We start from the raw sequence: 13,771 nt of genomic DNA, 5'->3' as shown, positions 1-13,771 counted from the left end.
AGTAAGTGTCATAATAATTGTCGGCGTGTTTGCGTGTGCAGGCGCGGCTCGGTAAACATCCAAATGTCTTTGAATGAATAGCGTGTCACGCAATTATTCCCCCAAACTTTGGATTTTTTTTTGGGAAAAAGTGACAGCCCTAATATAAGTGTGTGTCTTCCTTCACCTCCTCTCCTCCTCATCATCCTCCTCCTCCTCTGCCCACCTTCTCCCCCTCCTCTTCCTCCTCCTCCCCTCTCCTTCTCTTTGTGAGTCTGTTTCCTGTTGGGCACAAACGCCGGCGCCACGCTTCCTTCCCCGTAGCCTCTAGTCACACAGGAGTGGCACATTTTTCGTATATATACTGTACCGTGTATCTTCTTTAGCACATGGGTCAACGCACTCGTACACATAAACATTATTGTTTATTGCAACTTGTGTGAGCTTTTAGTTTTTATCGTGCTAGTCTTGTCGGCACAGATGGTATGTGACGCGTGCGTCTCCTCAGCTTTACATTGTTTACGGTCAGTGTGTGTTCTCCTCATGTTGCATGGGAAGTGTTGAAGCATTGTGAAACAAGAAAAGGAGATTCTCTTCTCAGTGTCCCGCTTCTAAAAGCACATACATGCCATTTAAATTTAGGTTTCAGCTAAAGGAAGGAAGGAAGGAAATCATTTTTGTTGTCATTATACAACTGAAATTTCAAGGTCAGGTGGAGGGTTGATCAGAGCCGCTCCGACTGAGCACGCCGACCCCATGGGATCAACCTGACTGAATGTGTCAACATTATGACATGTTTTGATGTTGCATAGTAGGGCCGCATGATTCTGGGAAAAAACTTTAGATCACGATTCTCTGGCATGATTTTCTTCAGAAATCGAAACGTTTATTGCGCTCAGGAACAAAAGTTTGTCGGAGTGGATACGTAGCACAATTTCCGGCGGATGTCACAGCAGAGCTGCATAAATTCAGCGGAATTGAGCATGAGGAAGTAGGAAAATAAAACATCCTGTTTACTTTTCAGAATAAAAGATCCCGTGTTGACACAACATCGTATTTCACTTTACTACATCACAGAAAGAGTCCTCACATGCTCAGCGTGCTCCGGTTAATTCGGTCGGTCGAAATACTGCTACCGTTTGTTGCGTTTACAACATTTACAGTGTATTTCCGTGCGGGAAGAACCCCAAAAAAACCTAGTCTCCCGACTCAAGCTGTGCAGCCACGTGGAAGCGGGCGGACGTTAGACACAAGCAGTGTAAATTGGCGCAGCTGTGCAAATCAGAGTGCAGCACGTCCATTCTGCAACCACTGTATTTACCCGGCAACAGTGAGTGCTATTTCCTGATTGGGTAATGGGTCACTAATTCAAGACAGCTGTATGAATGAACTACACAAAGCACTCCATCATCAGGACCCCTGCGGTGCTCAGTCACCTGAATGCTAACCTTTTTTCGACACAAGCTCGGGTCTGGTGGTAGTGTAATTCTTGTCACTACCACCTGGGTTTTCATCAACTTTCCATTTTGGATTTATTTCTCCTTAGCACACACTTTCTCCTATGCTCTGTGCCGCACTCACTCAGCGCCGCTGCTTGTAAACTCAACTGCAGACAGACTTCCACCTCCACTGAATCACGCGATGTAAAGGCTTCATATGTTGAGAGAGAAGGCAGCGACGAGGAAACTCCGAGAGGATAATAGGATTGTTTATTTGCAATGCAGCTCACTGATAAATCAATAAAATGCAGAAGAATCGAGCGATTTTTTGTGCAGCCCTGTTACATTGTGTTACTTTAAAACCGATTCTCACTTAAAGAAAAAGTTGGACATTTTGGGAAAAACATGCTCTTTCCAGGCCAAAGCTTCATGTTTACCATGTACACAAAAGATGAGGTGTCTCAAACTCAAACGACCCGGGGGCCACTTAGTGACCAGTTTGGTCAGTAGGTCAGTGAAAAGGTCCAACCTTTTGAGAAAAAGACATGGAAATAATATTATTTATTATGATTATCTTTCACATTAAAGTGTTTGCTTTTATATGGAACAGTAACTAGTTCACAATATAAACATATTTATGACGCAAAATGAATCTATTAATAAAACAGAAAACATACAGAAATAACTTTTGATATTGTTTGATTAAATTGATTGGGGGACCACGTGTGGTGAGTTTGGTCCTCTTCATTAGATTAGATGTCTTTTAATTTAAAAATTATCCAAGAGCCTTTTTTGTTTTGGTCGACCCCTTTAGTCATTTAGTCAAAGTAATTCTGTACAAATATTGACTCGGGTGTGTAGTATTTAAATTCTTGTTTGAATTGTTAACAGAACAAAGGAACACAGGTATTACAAGTGACCCATGTTTGTTTATTTAGATCCCCATTAGCTAGTCTCCCTGGGGTCTAGCTTAAATACATACGTTAGACAATTGAAATCATACGGTACCAAAAAAATTAAAACTAATGGACATTTAAATCATAATGTTATGATACACTAAGACATCACAGCAAAGCTGAATTATGCATTTTTTAGAGTAAAAAATAACCTCTATACAGAGAAGTTTTATTATTTTTATATAGTCATATCTGTAATGTAATATAGATAATGTCATAAGCAGCTCAGTTTATCCGTTTATTTCCCAAGTGTTCACATTCCAACTCATTATTCACCTAAGACGACGGTCCGTATGAATGATCCATTATGCCTGTGTCACTTATAAACAACGTCATCATTTTACCTCTCGCTTCCTCTCCTGCCCTCCTCGTCTCCTCCTCCCTCCGTCCTGCAGCCAGTGCTGCATTCCCACTGCAGTAATCCACTCTGCATTGTGTGGAGTCACTGCTCTTGTCTCCCCACTCTGTCCCGCTCCCCGGTTTGTTTACCTCTCCGTCTTTTCTTTGCTTACCTTGCATCACTGCGCACACTTTGCTCTGCTCATTTGCTTCGTCTCAGTTTTTAGTGCTGCCCCCCCCCCCTCTTCCACTTAATACCTCATCAGAGAGCAACTGAGGTCTCCATTCAGCCGCAGCAGGCAGCTAATGCCAAGGCTCAGGCTGAAGCACTGACGGGGCCCTGCCAACTAAACTCTGTGTGCATGTGTGCGTGCGTGGATATACTGGGACACCGCTGAATGAGTACTATGTCAAGCAGCCAGGCAGGAGGCGGAAAGACTGTATGTTGAGAGCTATTGATGTTTCTGTGAATCGACAGCATTTGTCCGGGGAAGATGTTGGCGGGATGTCACCACTTTCATACGCACTAAGAATAAACGCAGGATGATTAAGGGAGATGTAATAACATTTAGAGGGCGATGACGGTGACAGAGATACAAGAGGAAAGAGATGAATAAGGGGCCATTGTCCTTGACCTTTAATGGAGGGATTGGTAAATTATATATAAATTGACCTTCCAGACCAGTTTCACATGAGCAGTTTCATTGCCAGATACTAAATTCAGTTTATTGTGTGATTTCTAAAAGGGTTTTATTCCTACAGTCACACATTTTGCTTGTTACCTAGGTTGTGTTTTGGGCTTTACTTTTTGTTTTTAGCTTAACTAAAAAAGTAAAGGACTGATTGTGATGAAATGTAATGGGGGTGTAGGGTTATGGAAGAGATAAGATTTCTGATGGTGATCCGATATGGAAATGGAAGGGCCATGGCAGAGGTTTGTGGACAATTGGGTCTTGTTATTGTCTGGATTTTGTTATAATGTGTGAAGAAGCGTAGGGCAAGGTGAGGGGGTGGTGTCTGAGTCACGCATGCAGGAGGCGGGACAATGGTCCATTCACCCATTCACTTGCTGTGGATTCTCCTAGTAGTTTCTTCTCCTGCTGGGTTCTCACATGAGGTAACTTGGGCATTATCAAGAGATACAATTGGGGAGCTGGTAGGAGGATCTGTAAAGAGTGTCCGGAGTGACTTCTGTGGACATTTGCATTCACACCTACAGTTAGGGCTGAAAGAATTGCAAGAACCATCTAACTGCATAATTTTCTTACACATATTGCGACTGCAATTGCAGCGTTCCAAATTGTGATTTAGATTTATACACGATTAAGTGCATCGCCCTGTCATGGTTCGCCTCACGGCTTGGCTCTCGATTTACCGCTCCATCTACGTGTCTACCCTCAGTTATGGTCCCAAGCTGTGGGTAGTGACCGAAAGAGCGAGATTGCGGATACAAGTGGCCGAACTGGGTTTCCTCCACAGGAGGTCCAGGCTCTCCCTTTTGAGATAGGGTGAGCTCGGTCAGAGTAGAGCCACTGCTCCTCCGCATCGAGGGGAGCCAGAGCAGGTGGCTCGTGCATCTGGTTAGGATGCCTACTGGACGCCTCCCTGGTGAGGTGTTCCAGGTATGTCCCACAGGGAGGAGACCCCGGGGAAGACGACGTCTCTCAGCTGGCCTGGGATTTCCCTGGAAGTACTGGACCTAGTGGCTGAGGAAAGGGTCTGGGCTGCTCTGCTGGAGCTGCTGCCCCCGTGACCCGACCTCGGATAAGTGGTAGAAGAAAGATGGATGGATTAATTGTTCGGCCCTTCATACAGTCCTTCCAGGCAATCTCCAGAGAATGTTCAGACTGCAGCGTAGGTCTGGAGCTCTCCGCTCTCAAATCTGTTTGCAGTGAATATTTATGGAGCGAATGTGAGGGAACCATAAGTATCACCTCACCAGGCGGGTGATGCATTTTCTCACATTTGAGGGTGTCTTCAGACACTCTCAAGTCTCTATCAGCGATAAATCTGCAGACACCGTCTGTGCTGCAATGTGTCGATGAGTTATATATTAAACTCTGTGAGCGTAGATTTAAGTTTTTCAGTTTTACATTTCTAGAAAAAACTGTGAGCATGTGTACGTCCTCACACTTTCTTTACAGAAACCAGAGATTTGCGTTATTCACACCTAATTACAGTACATTACAATGTCTTGTTACACAATTTTTTTTGTTTTGTGGGAAAATGACATAACCTCAATGGGTGCAGGTTATGAATGAGTCAGGTCAAGCGATTCTTACGTCATTCTTTGTTTTTAAATCAGAGTTCAGATCTTCAGTAGATCCTCTCCCTCTGCCTCGTCTCATTCTTTCTCAGCATGAGTCATATTTACTCAACAGAGACACGCCGACTTTCAGTTACTCAGTGTTGACTTGTTATGGTGACATGTTATGGTATCAGCGTCTTTCTCTCTCTCTCTTTATCTCTGTCTCTCTCTCTCTGTCTGTCACGCACTCACAAATTCCTCACGGTGCACTTCATCGTCGCACACACCTTCGACATATCCGTGTGCTCGCTGACTCATATAAGGATTTTAGCTGACATCTGCTGATACCTGAGGGTTCCTGAACAGCTGTTGAACATTGCTTTAAATAGGTAACCAGTGTTTGTCCTGGCACAAACACGAAGTATCTGGGGGTCAAAGAGTTTCTCCTCAGTCGCATGTAGCCTTAATAGTTTTCCTGACGTTTTTTTGTGTCCATGCCACGATGTGTTTTTATTTGTGTTTCATGATTTCAGGGTTGGGCTGGGCAATAAGGCCAAACACGATGCTGCGATGAGTTCCTCATGAGCCAAACAAACCCGTGAACATAAGAGCATTTCACAAAAGTCATTATGTGTTATGTAAAATTAGTATTAAGTTTAAAAAGGTAAAAGTACTTTAAGAGAAGGACGTCCTCTGTGACTGGCTGACCATAGTCTGCCCTGTATCATATTATTATTCATGGAGTAATATAGAAGTAAGAGGTTTCTCTTGTAATTAGTTGATGTGGACTTAATGATTGTCGATTGATTTTTTTTTTGTGGGCTTCTTGTCATCTCGCTTTTCTAGTGCCATGAAGCTGTCATGCTTCTGCCTTGCCTCTATCGCTTGTGGAGCGATGATAGGTTCAATCAGCATTGCAAGAACCTATTTGAATGCAGTAGACTTTTGTTTTTATTTAAAACTTACACATTTCAGTTTATTTTATTAAAAAACAAATATTTCCGAACCCTGATTCAGAACATCTCAGCACGGTTTGGCTCAGCTCTGGCATGAAACAACAAAATCTGCTCTCCTAATCAGGGCCTCCCTCCTGTCTCGTGTGGAGTGTTAGACACGTTAACGGTGTCGGTGGCCTCTGACCCCGGACACATAGAGCAGCCGGCTGAGGACATGCCGCAGCGGAGTTGGGAAATATTTCACAGAAGGCTGATGGCGAGTCACACGGGACATAAATCTGTGTGTTTACATCAATAACAAGAACGTTGCCCAACTTGAAGCCGATGCGGTTAAGACAAAAAGGTCAGAGAGTGAGTGGCTACTCCAGTCATGGTCTGGATATTTGGGCATATAAGTTATGTGCATACAGTATAATGGATAATGGAAACGTTATACCAATTATTGGCAACATGATCAGTGCAGACAACAGCATTCTGTCAGTATATTATCTTGCACATGGGATTACATTTTTTAATTCTGTGTCTGAATATCTTCCAAAATACAGTATTTTCCTGAATACACTGTTTATTTTATCCACTCTTAGCTTCATTGATACAGAATATTTACAGCAAGTCACTTTCCTCTAATAACCCCGCGACCTGACTTGATTATACTCCATGCAATTTAGATGATTAGATAATAGTATCACCTGCTATGCTCGTAACTATGCACACAGTACTACAATTGATTCAGCTGCTTTTTGGGTCATCTCTGGTGAGTGCTGAAACAGAGCGCGGTACTGGAAAGATATTAGCTGGAACAAGGGAGAGCGGGGAGCACAGCAACCCTCTGCTTTGGTGAGCATCCATTTGGCCGAAGTGTACGATGTTCTATTCTGTGTTTTCACTGAACTCACTAGGTTTAACCTGCTCCAGATCTGCTTGGCTGCAGCACTGCCAGACGACCAGCTATCAACTGACCGGCCAGTATTTGCGGGCGCTGCCATTCTAAAATAGAGCATTTGAGATCTTTTCCTTGCTCTGCATGTTTGATTGCAGTAACAGTGACTGGGGCATTTGTAATCCTTCTCTGTGCGCGTGCATGTCCTGATGAGGAACACGCTCTAATTTACTGTTCTTCCACCAAGAAGAGCTTTGATTTGGTTTCAAGTCGGGCTTCAAAGTCACGTCTTCAATCAAGTCATAAACGGAGAAGCCACACATTTTGCGTATGTGTAAAAGTCTGCTGGGTCAGACACTGTAACTCCATCGGCTTTTCTCTCTCATCCTGCCATGCCCGTCTCACCCTTCCTTCCTCCTGTTTCTGGCAGTTCTCTACCCCCTCCCCCATGTTTCCCTCTCCCATCTTATTATGCCTTCTTGTACAAGCAAGAGTTTTTTAAGCCCCTGCAACAGGACTCTTGATGGGGAGGGGAGGAGAGGGTTGTAATTTTCCTATGCAGCTTTTAAAATCAAACGGGCAATGATATTAAAGTGTGTAAAGTCTTACTGAAACTGAATACATTTACATTGTCCGTGTACATTTCATAATATTTATATAATCACACCCATATCCTACTTTTCCTATCTGCGTCACTATCATTTTTTCAGTAGAACTGCAAGTAAGAGTGAATGTCATTCTTTATTAAACCTCATCTCGTGAAATAAACAAGGTCACAAAACTTCAAAGAATTTGCTTCACAATGTTTACGTTCATAGAAAAGAAGCAAATAAAATTAAAATCTTAGTTGCTACATCCAATTTTGATATTTGCACAATGTATTCTGTTCACCATTTACAAATTGGAGCGTGAAGACAACAATTGAACCCACTATTTCGCCACATGTTGATGCAATACTAAATAAAAAGCGTCAAAATACACCTCAGTGTACAATACACATGTGTATTGTTGGAGTTAGCAGAAGCTAATTTAAGCCCTCTTTAATTAACGTGTCCATTTTTCCACTAAAACACTTCACTGCCTTTCAATTCTCTACAGGTTTTTTTTTCCAGAACTGCTGTAAAAAGAAACAAGAAATGGTAGCATGACAACCCAGGAAACGACAAACTGAACATTATGGGATGCCGGTTTGCTTTTTCTTGGAAAAATGCAAAAAGTCAGGCCAAGCATCAGGTCTCTCCACCATCTTGTGGCTTTCTCGGCCGTGCCAGCATCCATCCTCTGCATTCATCCACACACACACACACGCAAACACACAAACACACACAGAAATAGCACTCATCACACACACTCATACTAGCAGTAACTCCTTACATGTAGATGTGGTGCGGACATTATTAACAGCAGTTTATGGGGGCAGATGAGCTTCAGACCCAAAACTTCCAAGCCTAAGTCAAGTGCAAAAACGAGGGGAGTTTCTCTCCTTCTTTCATTCTCTCCTTCATGGAGAGAACAGAATGTACTGAAGGCGGCAGGCAGGCAGGAAGAGAGTGGCTAAAGCCTTAAGGATATGGTATGATTGTGACTTTGCTGTGTGTGTGTGTGCGGAGTGGATGTACTTCTACAACCATGTTTTACATCGTACTTCATTGAAGATAAAATGAAGAACCACCCCCTTTAGTTTTTTCCCTGCTTTCTCTTTTGGGTCCCTCATCCGCACTTGCATCTTTATCTTTCCTGTCAGTCTGTAGTGGCTCTCACTTTGGAATTGTAGCAAGTGAAACATTCTTGTTTCCCCGCTCCAGTTATGCTCATTAATTCACATTTAGCAGTTCTCACAACGGGACGCTTTGCTAGTGTCGACTTAGGCAGTCATTCCCAAAGACTGGGTCAGGACCCACAGATGGGTTGCGAGAGATTTTGCGGAGGTTGCCAAATTTTTTCTTTCCTTTTAATTAAGATTCATGTGTTTATGTTTAAATAAGATGCAAAAAGTTAAGTTTTGATTCATGTGCTGAACATGTATATGTTGTGGAAATGGCTGATTTACCAGAAATAGCAGTGAAAGTAGTTTGCAAATTATATGATGCAAAGATTTGGTCCCTAAAATATAAATGTACTTATTATAGACAATTTGCACACTGTCTTGTATTCGAGGAAGTGCTCTTAAAATTTGCTCCCACATATTGGAAACCCACCTTTAAGCATCTACACATTTCCAGGTCTGAACTGAGGCTGCTGTTGCTTTTCTCGCCAAAACCTGCTGCATCGTTTCCAAACTAGCTTTCCGTCTTCTCTGTCTACCACTAAACCACAGATTCATTCAAATAGAGCTTGTTTCAATCTGCTAATGTATTGTTAAGAGCAGCAGAAGGATCGCAAAGAACAAACGGTCAAATTGGAAATTACAGTCCAGGTTTCAGGAAGTAAAACGTGCCAGCATTAAACAGTGTTAGACTGAGCAGCCAGTCAGGTCGGGATTAGGGTTAAAACAGAGTGTTTTCAGTGGTTACTTTAGATAAACAATGCAATAGTTAAATAAGACAATTGGGTAAATGTGTTCAGGAACCGTTATCTCTGTGAATGAAATCATCTCCTATTGGTCCTGATCCACCTGATGCTCGGAGCAGAGCAAAGAAAAGACTTAAAACATTCAAGGTCATTGTATGAAAAAAACCCAGGCATTGCCCTGGTTTGGAATGAGTTTCAGCACAGAGAGGGTCTTGGATGGCCTGTTAGTGGCCTGGTTAAAAGCATTCAAGGCAGAGCAAGGGACTGGCAGTGCCCTGGTTAGTCTGTCAGCAGGAATGTGTCTGCAAAAAAAGGGGTCAGTTTCCCTTCCTCTCAGTCCCTACCCCCCTCCAGGTTTTCCATAATTGTCAAACAAAGCTCAGAACAGGGGAATGGAACTGTTAAATTTGAGCCAAGTTCAGAATAGCTCAATAACCCACCTCTTACCTTACTTTTTCTCTCACTTTTCTTGTTTTTTGACCCAACATTTCCCCATATTTGAGTTTGAAGAATGACAATGTAATATTTAATATCTAAAGATGAATATTATCCTCCTGAATATTAGACTCATCTATGTGGGTCATGATATTAAATGGACCAAATTTGGGTTTACATTTCTCTGACTTTTATCTCTTACTTCTGCATGTTCCCTTCACTGGTTTTGTCTTCTCCTTTCCCCGTCTTACCCACCACAGTTCACATTCTTTCTAGTCTTGTCCTAAATGTAGCTAATGAGGCCCCAGACCTGCAATACATGAATCAGGTATGTTGATTTGTTTGACAGAGGTGGGCTCTTGCCAGAGTCACTTTGCACGCACTACCACCCCCTTAAAAGCATCCACTTAGCCGTGCTGGTGTGTATGTCTGAGAGAGAGAGATGGAGGATAGAAAAGAGGGAGGCAACCAGAGAGCTGGCAAGGAAATAAAGGGAGAATGAGAGGAGAGGTAGGCAACCTGCCAAGACAGGAGTCAACCAAATACCACTCTTAACCAGGATGAGGCCCAACCAGAGTTGTTAAACGTAATGTTCAAAAATCATACGTAGGAATCTAAAACCCAACTGGAAATCTGTAAAAGCCCAAATTATTAAGAATGAATTTGAGCGATTGAATAATTGTAAGGGGAGCAGGGCAGTGGGACCACCAGGTCGAAAAAACAAAATCAATTTACTTTTATGTCCCAGTTTCACTTTCCCCCTTTAGGCAGATTGTACTTTTCTTCGTTTTTCCATTTGTTGAACTTTTCCCTGTGCTGCATCATGCCGTGTGATAGAGCTGTCATGAAGAATCAAACTGTAGCTGTTGAATTATTTTATCTTCAGTGAGTGTCTCCGCGTTTTTACTCCACCAGTGTTAGACCACCGCAAGAGGACAGGGAAACATTGGTAGAAAATTCAAGTTAACAGGCCACATCTGGGCAAAGTTAATACAATACAAAATTACTTTATTGACTAAGGTGTTTCCCTATTCAGGAGGACAGCTGCGTTTAGCTGTGTTCTCTGTAAAATACATGCCCATTTGTCTTCTCCCCATACTCCTTAAATCCACACTCCTCCTGTGAGCCTTGCCATGGTCTGAAAATAATCACTAGACCTCATAAAAGTAAAGAATAATTCAAATGCTACAGCTTAACACTTCAGATAGTACTTCTTCATAAGGCAATTGTTGCCAGATTGACTTTCAAAGCTCATAGAGTCGGTTTATGTTCAGCAAGTCTTCTAATGAATTATGGGAAGAGTGGTTTGGGCTTCTTTACACCAAATGAAGTGAAAGTAAATGTATAAAGCAATGGTAAATTATACCTCGTTGTATACCATGGACACACAGTTTGTTTATGTACTGTAGATGAAAAAAGATTTGGTAAATTTATTGCTCTGGTTGGTGTTTTTACAGCGCTATGGAAAAAAACTACAGTAGGCTACTTGTAGTGGTTTGAAGCTTTTGAAAGGGAGTCTGTATGAATATGCTATACAAGAAGTAAAAGGAGACATGTCGTGGTGGTTGGTTGTCCCTTGGCTGATAAGTGATGATGTGTGTTGATTGTGTTCTCCCCTCAGGTCGATTATTATTTTTTTAACCTTCATGGTCAGTGGGGAAAGCTCAGCAGAATGAGAGGGGGAGGGAAGTAATGGGATTTAGAAGGAATAGATAAGAATGCCACCTGACTTATTCATGGAACAAAAGCATCCACTATTCCTTTGTACCACTTAGTGGCTGTAGAAACATTAAAAAAAATGTCGCAATTTATTGTTATTATGTCAAATCTGATTTTGTATTTAGGCTAAATTGATATATGTGCGTAATTATACCTAATGGTGTCGTAAATTTAAACTGCTTTCTTATGCATCCTGAGTGACCATTGCTGATACGGGCCTGTGATGCGGTTACCATGGTGATGGTCATGTATGTGCACAGATGGGGGCATGTGAAGGAGGCTAGTGTTATTGAGATGTGCTGCTGTCAGCAGACGCAGGCGGGCAAATCGATGCTGGATACGATATGTGTGTGTGTGTGTGTGTGTGTAGTTAATCTGGAAACCCCCATACTCCCACATGTGTGCTGTGCCGATCTCAGCTCCCTCATACGATGACAAGGTGAAATACATGGTGGTTCAAGGGCAAAAAGGAAGTCACTGGTAACTGGGAAATCCAGCATCTTGTCATATTTAAACTAGATTTGTTTGTGTTTGTGATGAATTGTGTTTTTATAGTACATGTGTTGGTGTACTGTATGCTTTGTGACATATCAATTAGACCGAATTGTAAAAAACATGCCGTATTCTGACTGTGCTCATCTGCCACCGTGTGAAGTCGGCTCATCTGCAGTCTCTCATTCCTTTTCTTCACTTAACCAAACTGCACTTCTAAGAATGCAAATGACTGTCATTGTCAAATTAGGGATGATTAACTGTTGTGTCCTTTGTCCCCTCCTACAGATGACAGATTCACCAACTAAACACTACCCTGAGGGATCTTCAAAGTTTTAAACTGAGAGGCAAGACAAGAAAACAAGCAAGGCTACCAAGAGAAAGGAGCATTTCCTCAAGAGCCTAAAGGACTTGCAATCACCACCACACAAATGTGGACCTCCCAAAACACTGTCATCAAACAATTTGAGTAACAAAACAAACACAACTCAGTATATTCAGTAAAACGTTGTAGCCATGTCTGATCATAAAGACATGACACATCGCCACTTGCGGCACAAGGTTCAGAGTCTTGGCCGAAGACTGGATGAACTTGAAGAAGCTACCAACAAGCTGCAGAAGTCTGAGGATGAGCTACTCGACCTGCAGGTCAGTATTTGTTCATTTTGAGGTGTTTTGTTTGATTGTGTGTTCAGTTCAGAAGCATTTACTGGAGTGAGGAAGAACAGAAATGTGGTCCAAAGAATAGATTACTGAACTCTTCTTCTTCCACAGGATAAGATCATCCAGGCTGAGGGCAGCAACTCGTCCCTGCTTAGTGACATTGAGGCCCTGAGGAAACGTCTCCTGAGGATCCAGGGTAAAGATGAGGAGGTCCGTAAAGCAGAGGACCTCTGTCGCACGGTCCGAGAAAAACTGGAAGAAGAGGAATCCCTTACAAAGGAGCTCAAGGCAGAGATTGAACATCTTCAAAAGAGAATGGCCGAAATGGAGAAACTGGAAGAAGCTTTTGGGAAAAGCAAATCTGATTGCAGCCAACTCTGCCTCAACCTAAATGAGGAAAAAAACTTGACCAAGAAGCTGTCGTCTGAGCTGGAGACTCTAAAAGCCCGCTTGAAGGAGATGGAGGGGTCTGAGACAAAGCTGGAAAGAGCCGAGAAGGCTTTGGCTGTGGAGCTAGAGAAACTTAAAGGTTTTGCCCATACATTTGAAAATGAGCGTAAGAGGCTACTAGAGAAACAGAGGGAAGACGAGAAGATTATTCTGAAGCTGACAGAAAAACTGGAGCACCAGAAAAATCGCCTAGGCATGTCGGCTGACCCTGGTCGGGCAGATTTCATGCGGTCACGGATTGAAGATGAGCTTTCATCGACGGGGCTCCTCACAAGTAAACACAAGAAGAACCTTGACTTCTTCAAGTTGCCTGAAGACAACATTGGTATTGTGAACAAATCTGAAAATGAGAAGAACAGTGGTCTTGATGGCTCAGGACAGGAGGAGGACAACAAAGTAAAGGAGTTGACACAAGAAGTGGAGAGGCTGAAGAATCGCCTCAAACAGCTAGAGATAGTGGAGGAAGATTTGAAGAACTCGGAGTCCAAAAATGGAGAACTGCACGACAAGTTCCAGATGGAACAAAACCGTGCCCGCCAGTTGAGTGAGCAGGTGGAACAGCTCAGGACACAGCTGGGCGGAAAAGGTGGGATTGGAGGAAATGGGTCCAGTAACGTGGATAAACATGGCAATGGAAGCAGTAACATTTGCCCTGCTAATGTCGTGGAGAATGGCAAAGCTGAGAATGAGGAGATTATTGTGAA

At 42.7% G+C, this 13,771-nt stretch overlaps 1 protein-coding gene across 2 annotated transcripts in view; it reads left to right on the top strand.

The window, feature by feature from the left end:
• Positions 1–13,771, top strand: part of luzp1 (leucine zipper protein 1) — a 42,606-nt gene that overhangs the window by 18,233 nt on the left and 10,602 nt on the right. For both annotated transcript variants that reach the window (XM_058616007.1, XM_058616006.1), the window contains 2 exons: positions 12,243–12,602; positions 12,729–13,771. The exon at positions 12,729–13,771 is cut by the window's right edge and continues 1,214 nt beyond it. In XM_058616007.1, the coding sequence (XP_058471990.1) occupies positions 12,471–12,602; positions 12,729–13,771 (1,175 nt within the window). In that variant the 5' untranslated portion in view covers positions 12,243–12,470. The remainder of the gene's footprint in view (positions 1–12,242; positions 12,603–12,728) is intronic.

This window comes from Solea solea, chromosome 18 (assembly GCF_958295425.1).
Source record: "Solea solea chromosome 18, fSolSol10.1, whole genome shotgun sequence".
Lineage (NCBI taxonomy): Eukaryota > Metazoa > Chordata > Actinopteri > Pleuronectiformes > Soleidae > Solea > Solea solea.
The sequence above is the reverse complement of the archived record's forward strand: the minus strand, read 5'-3'. Positions and strand labels throughout refer to the sequence as shown.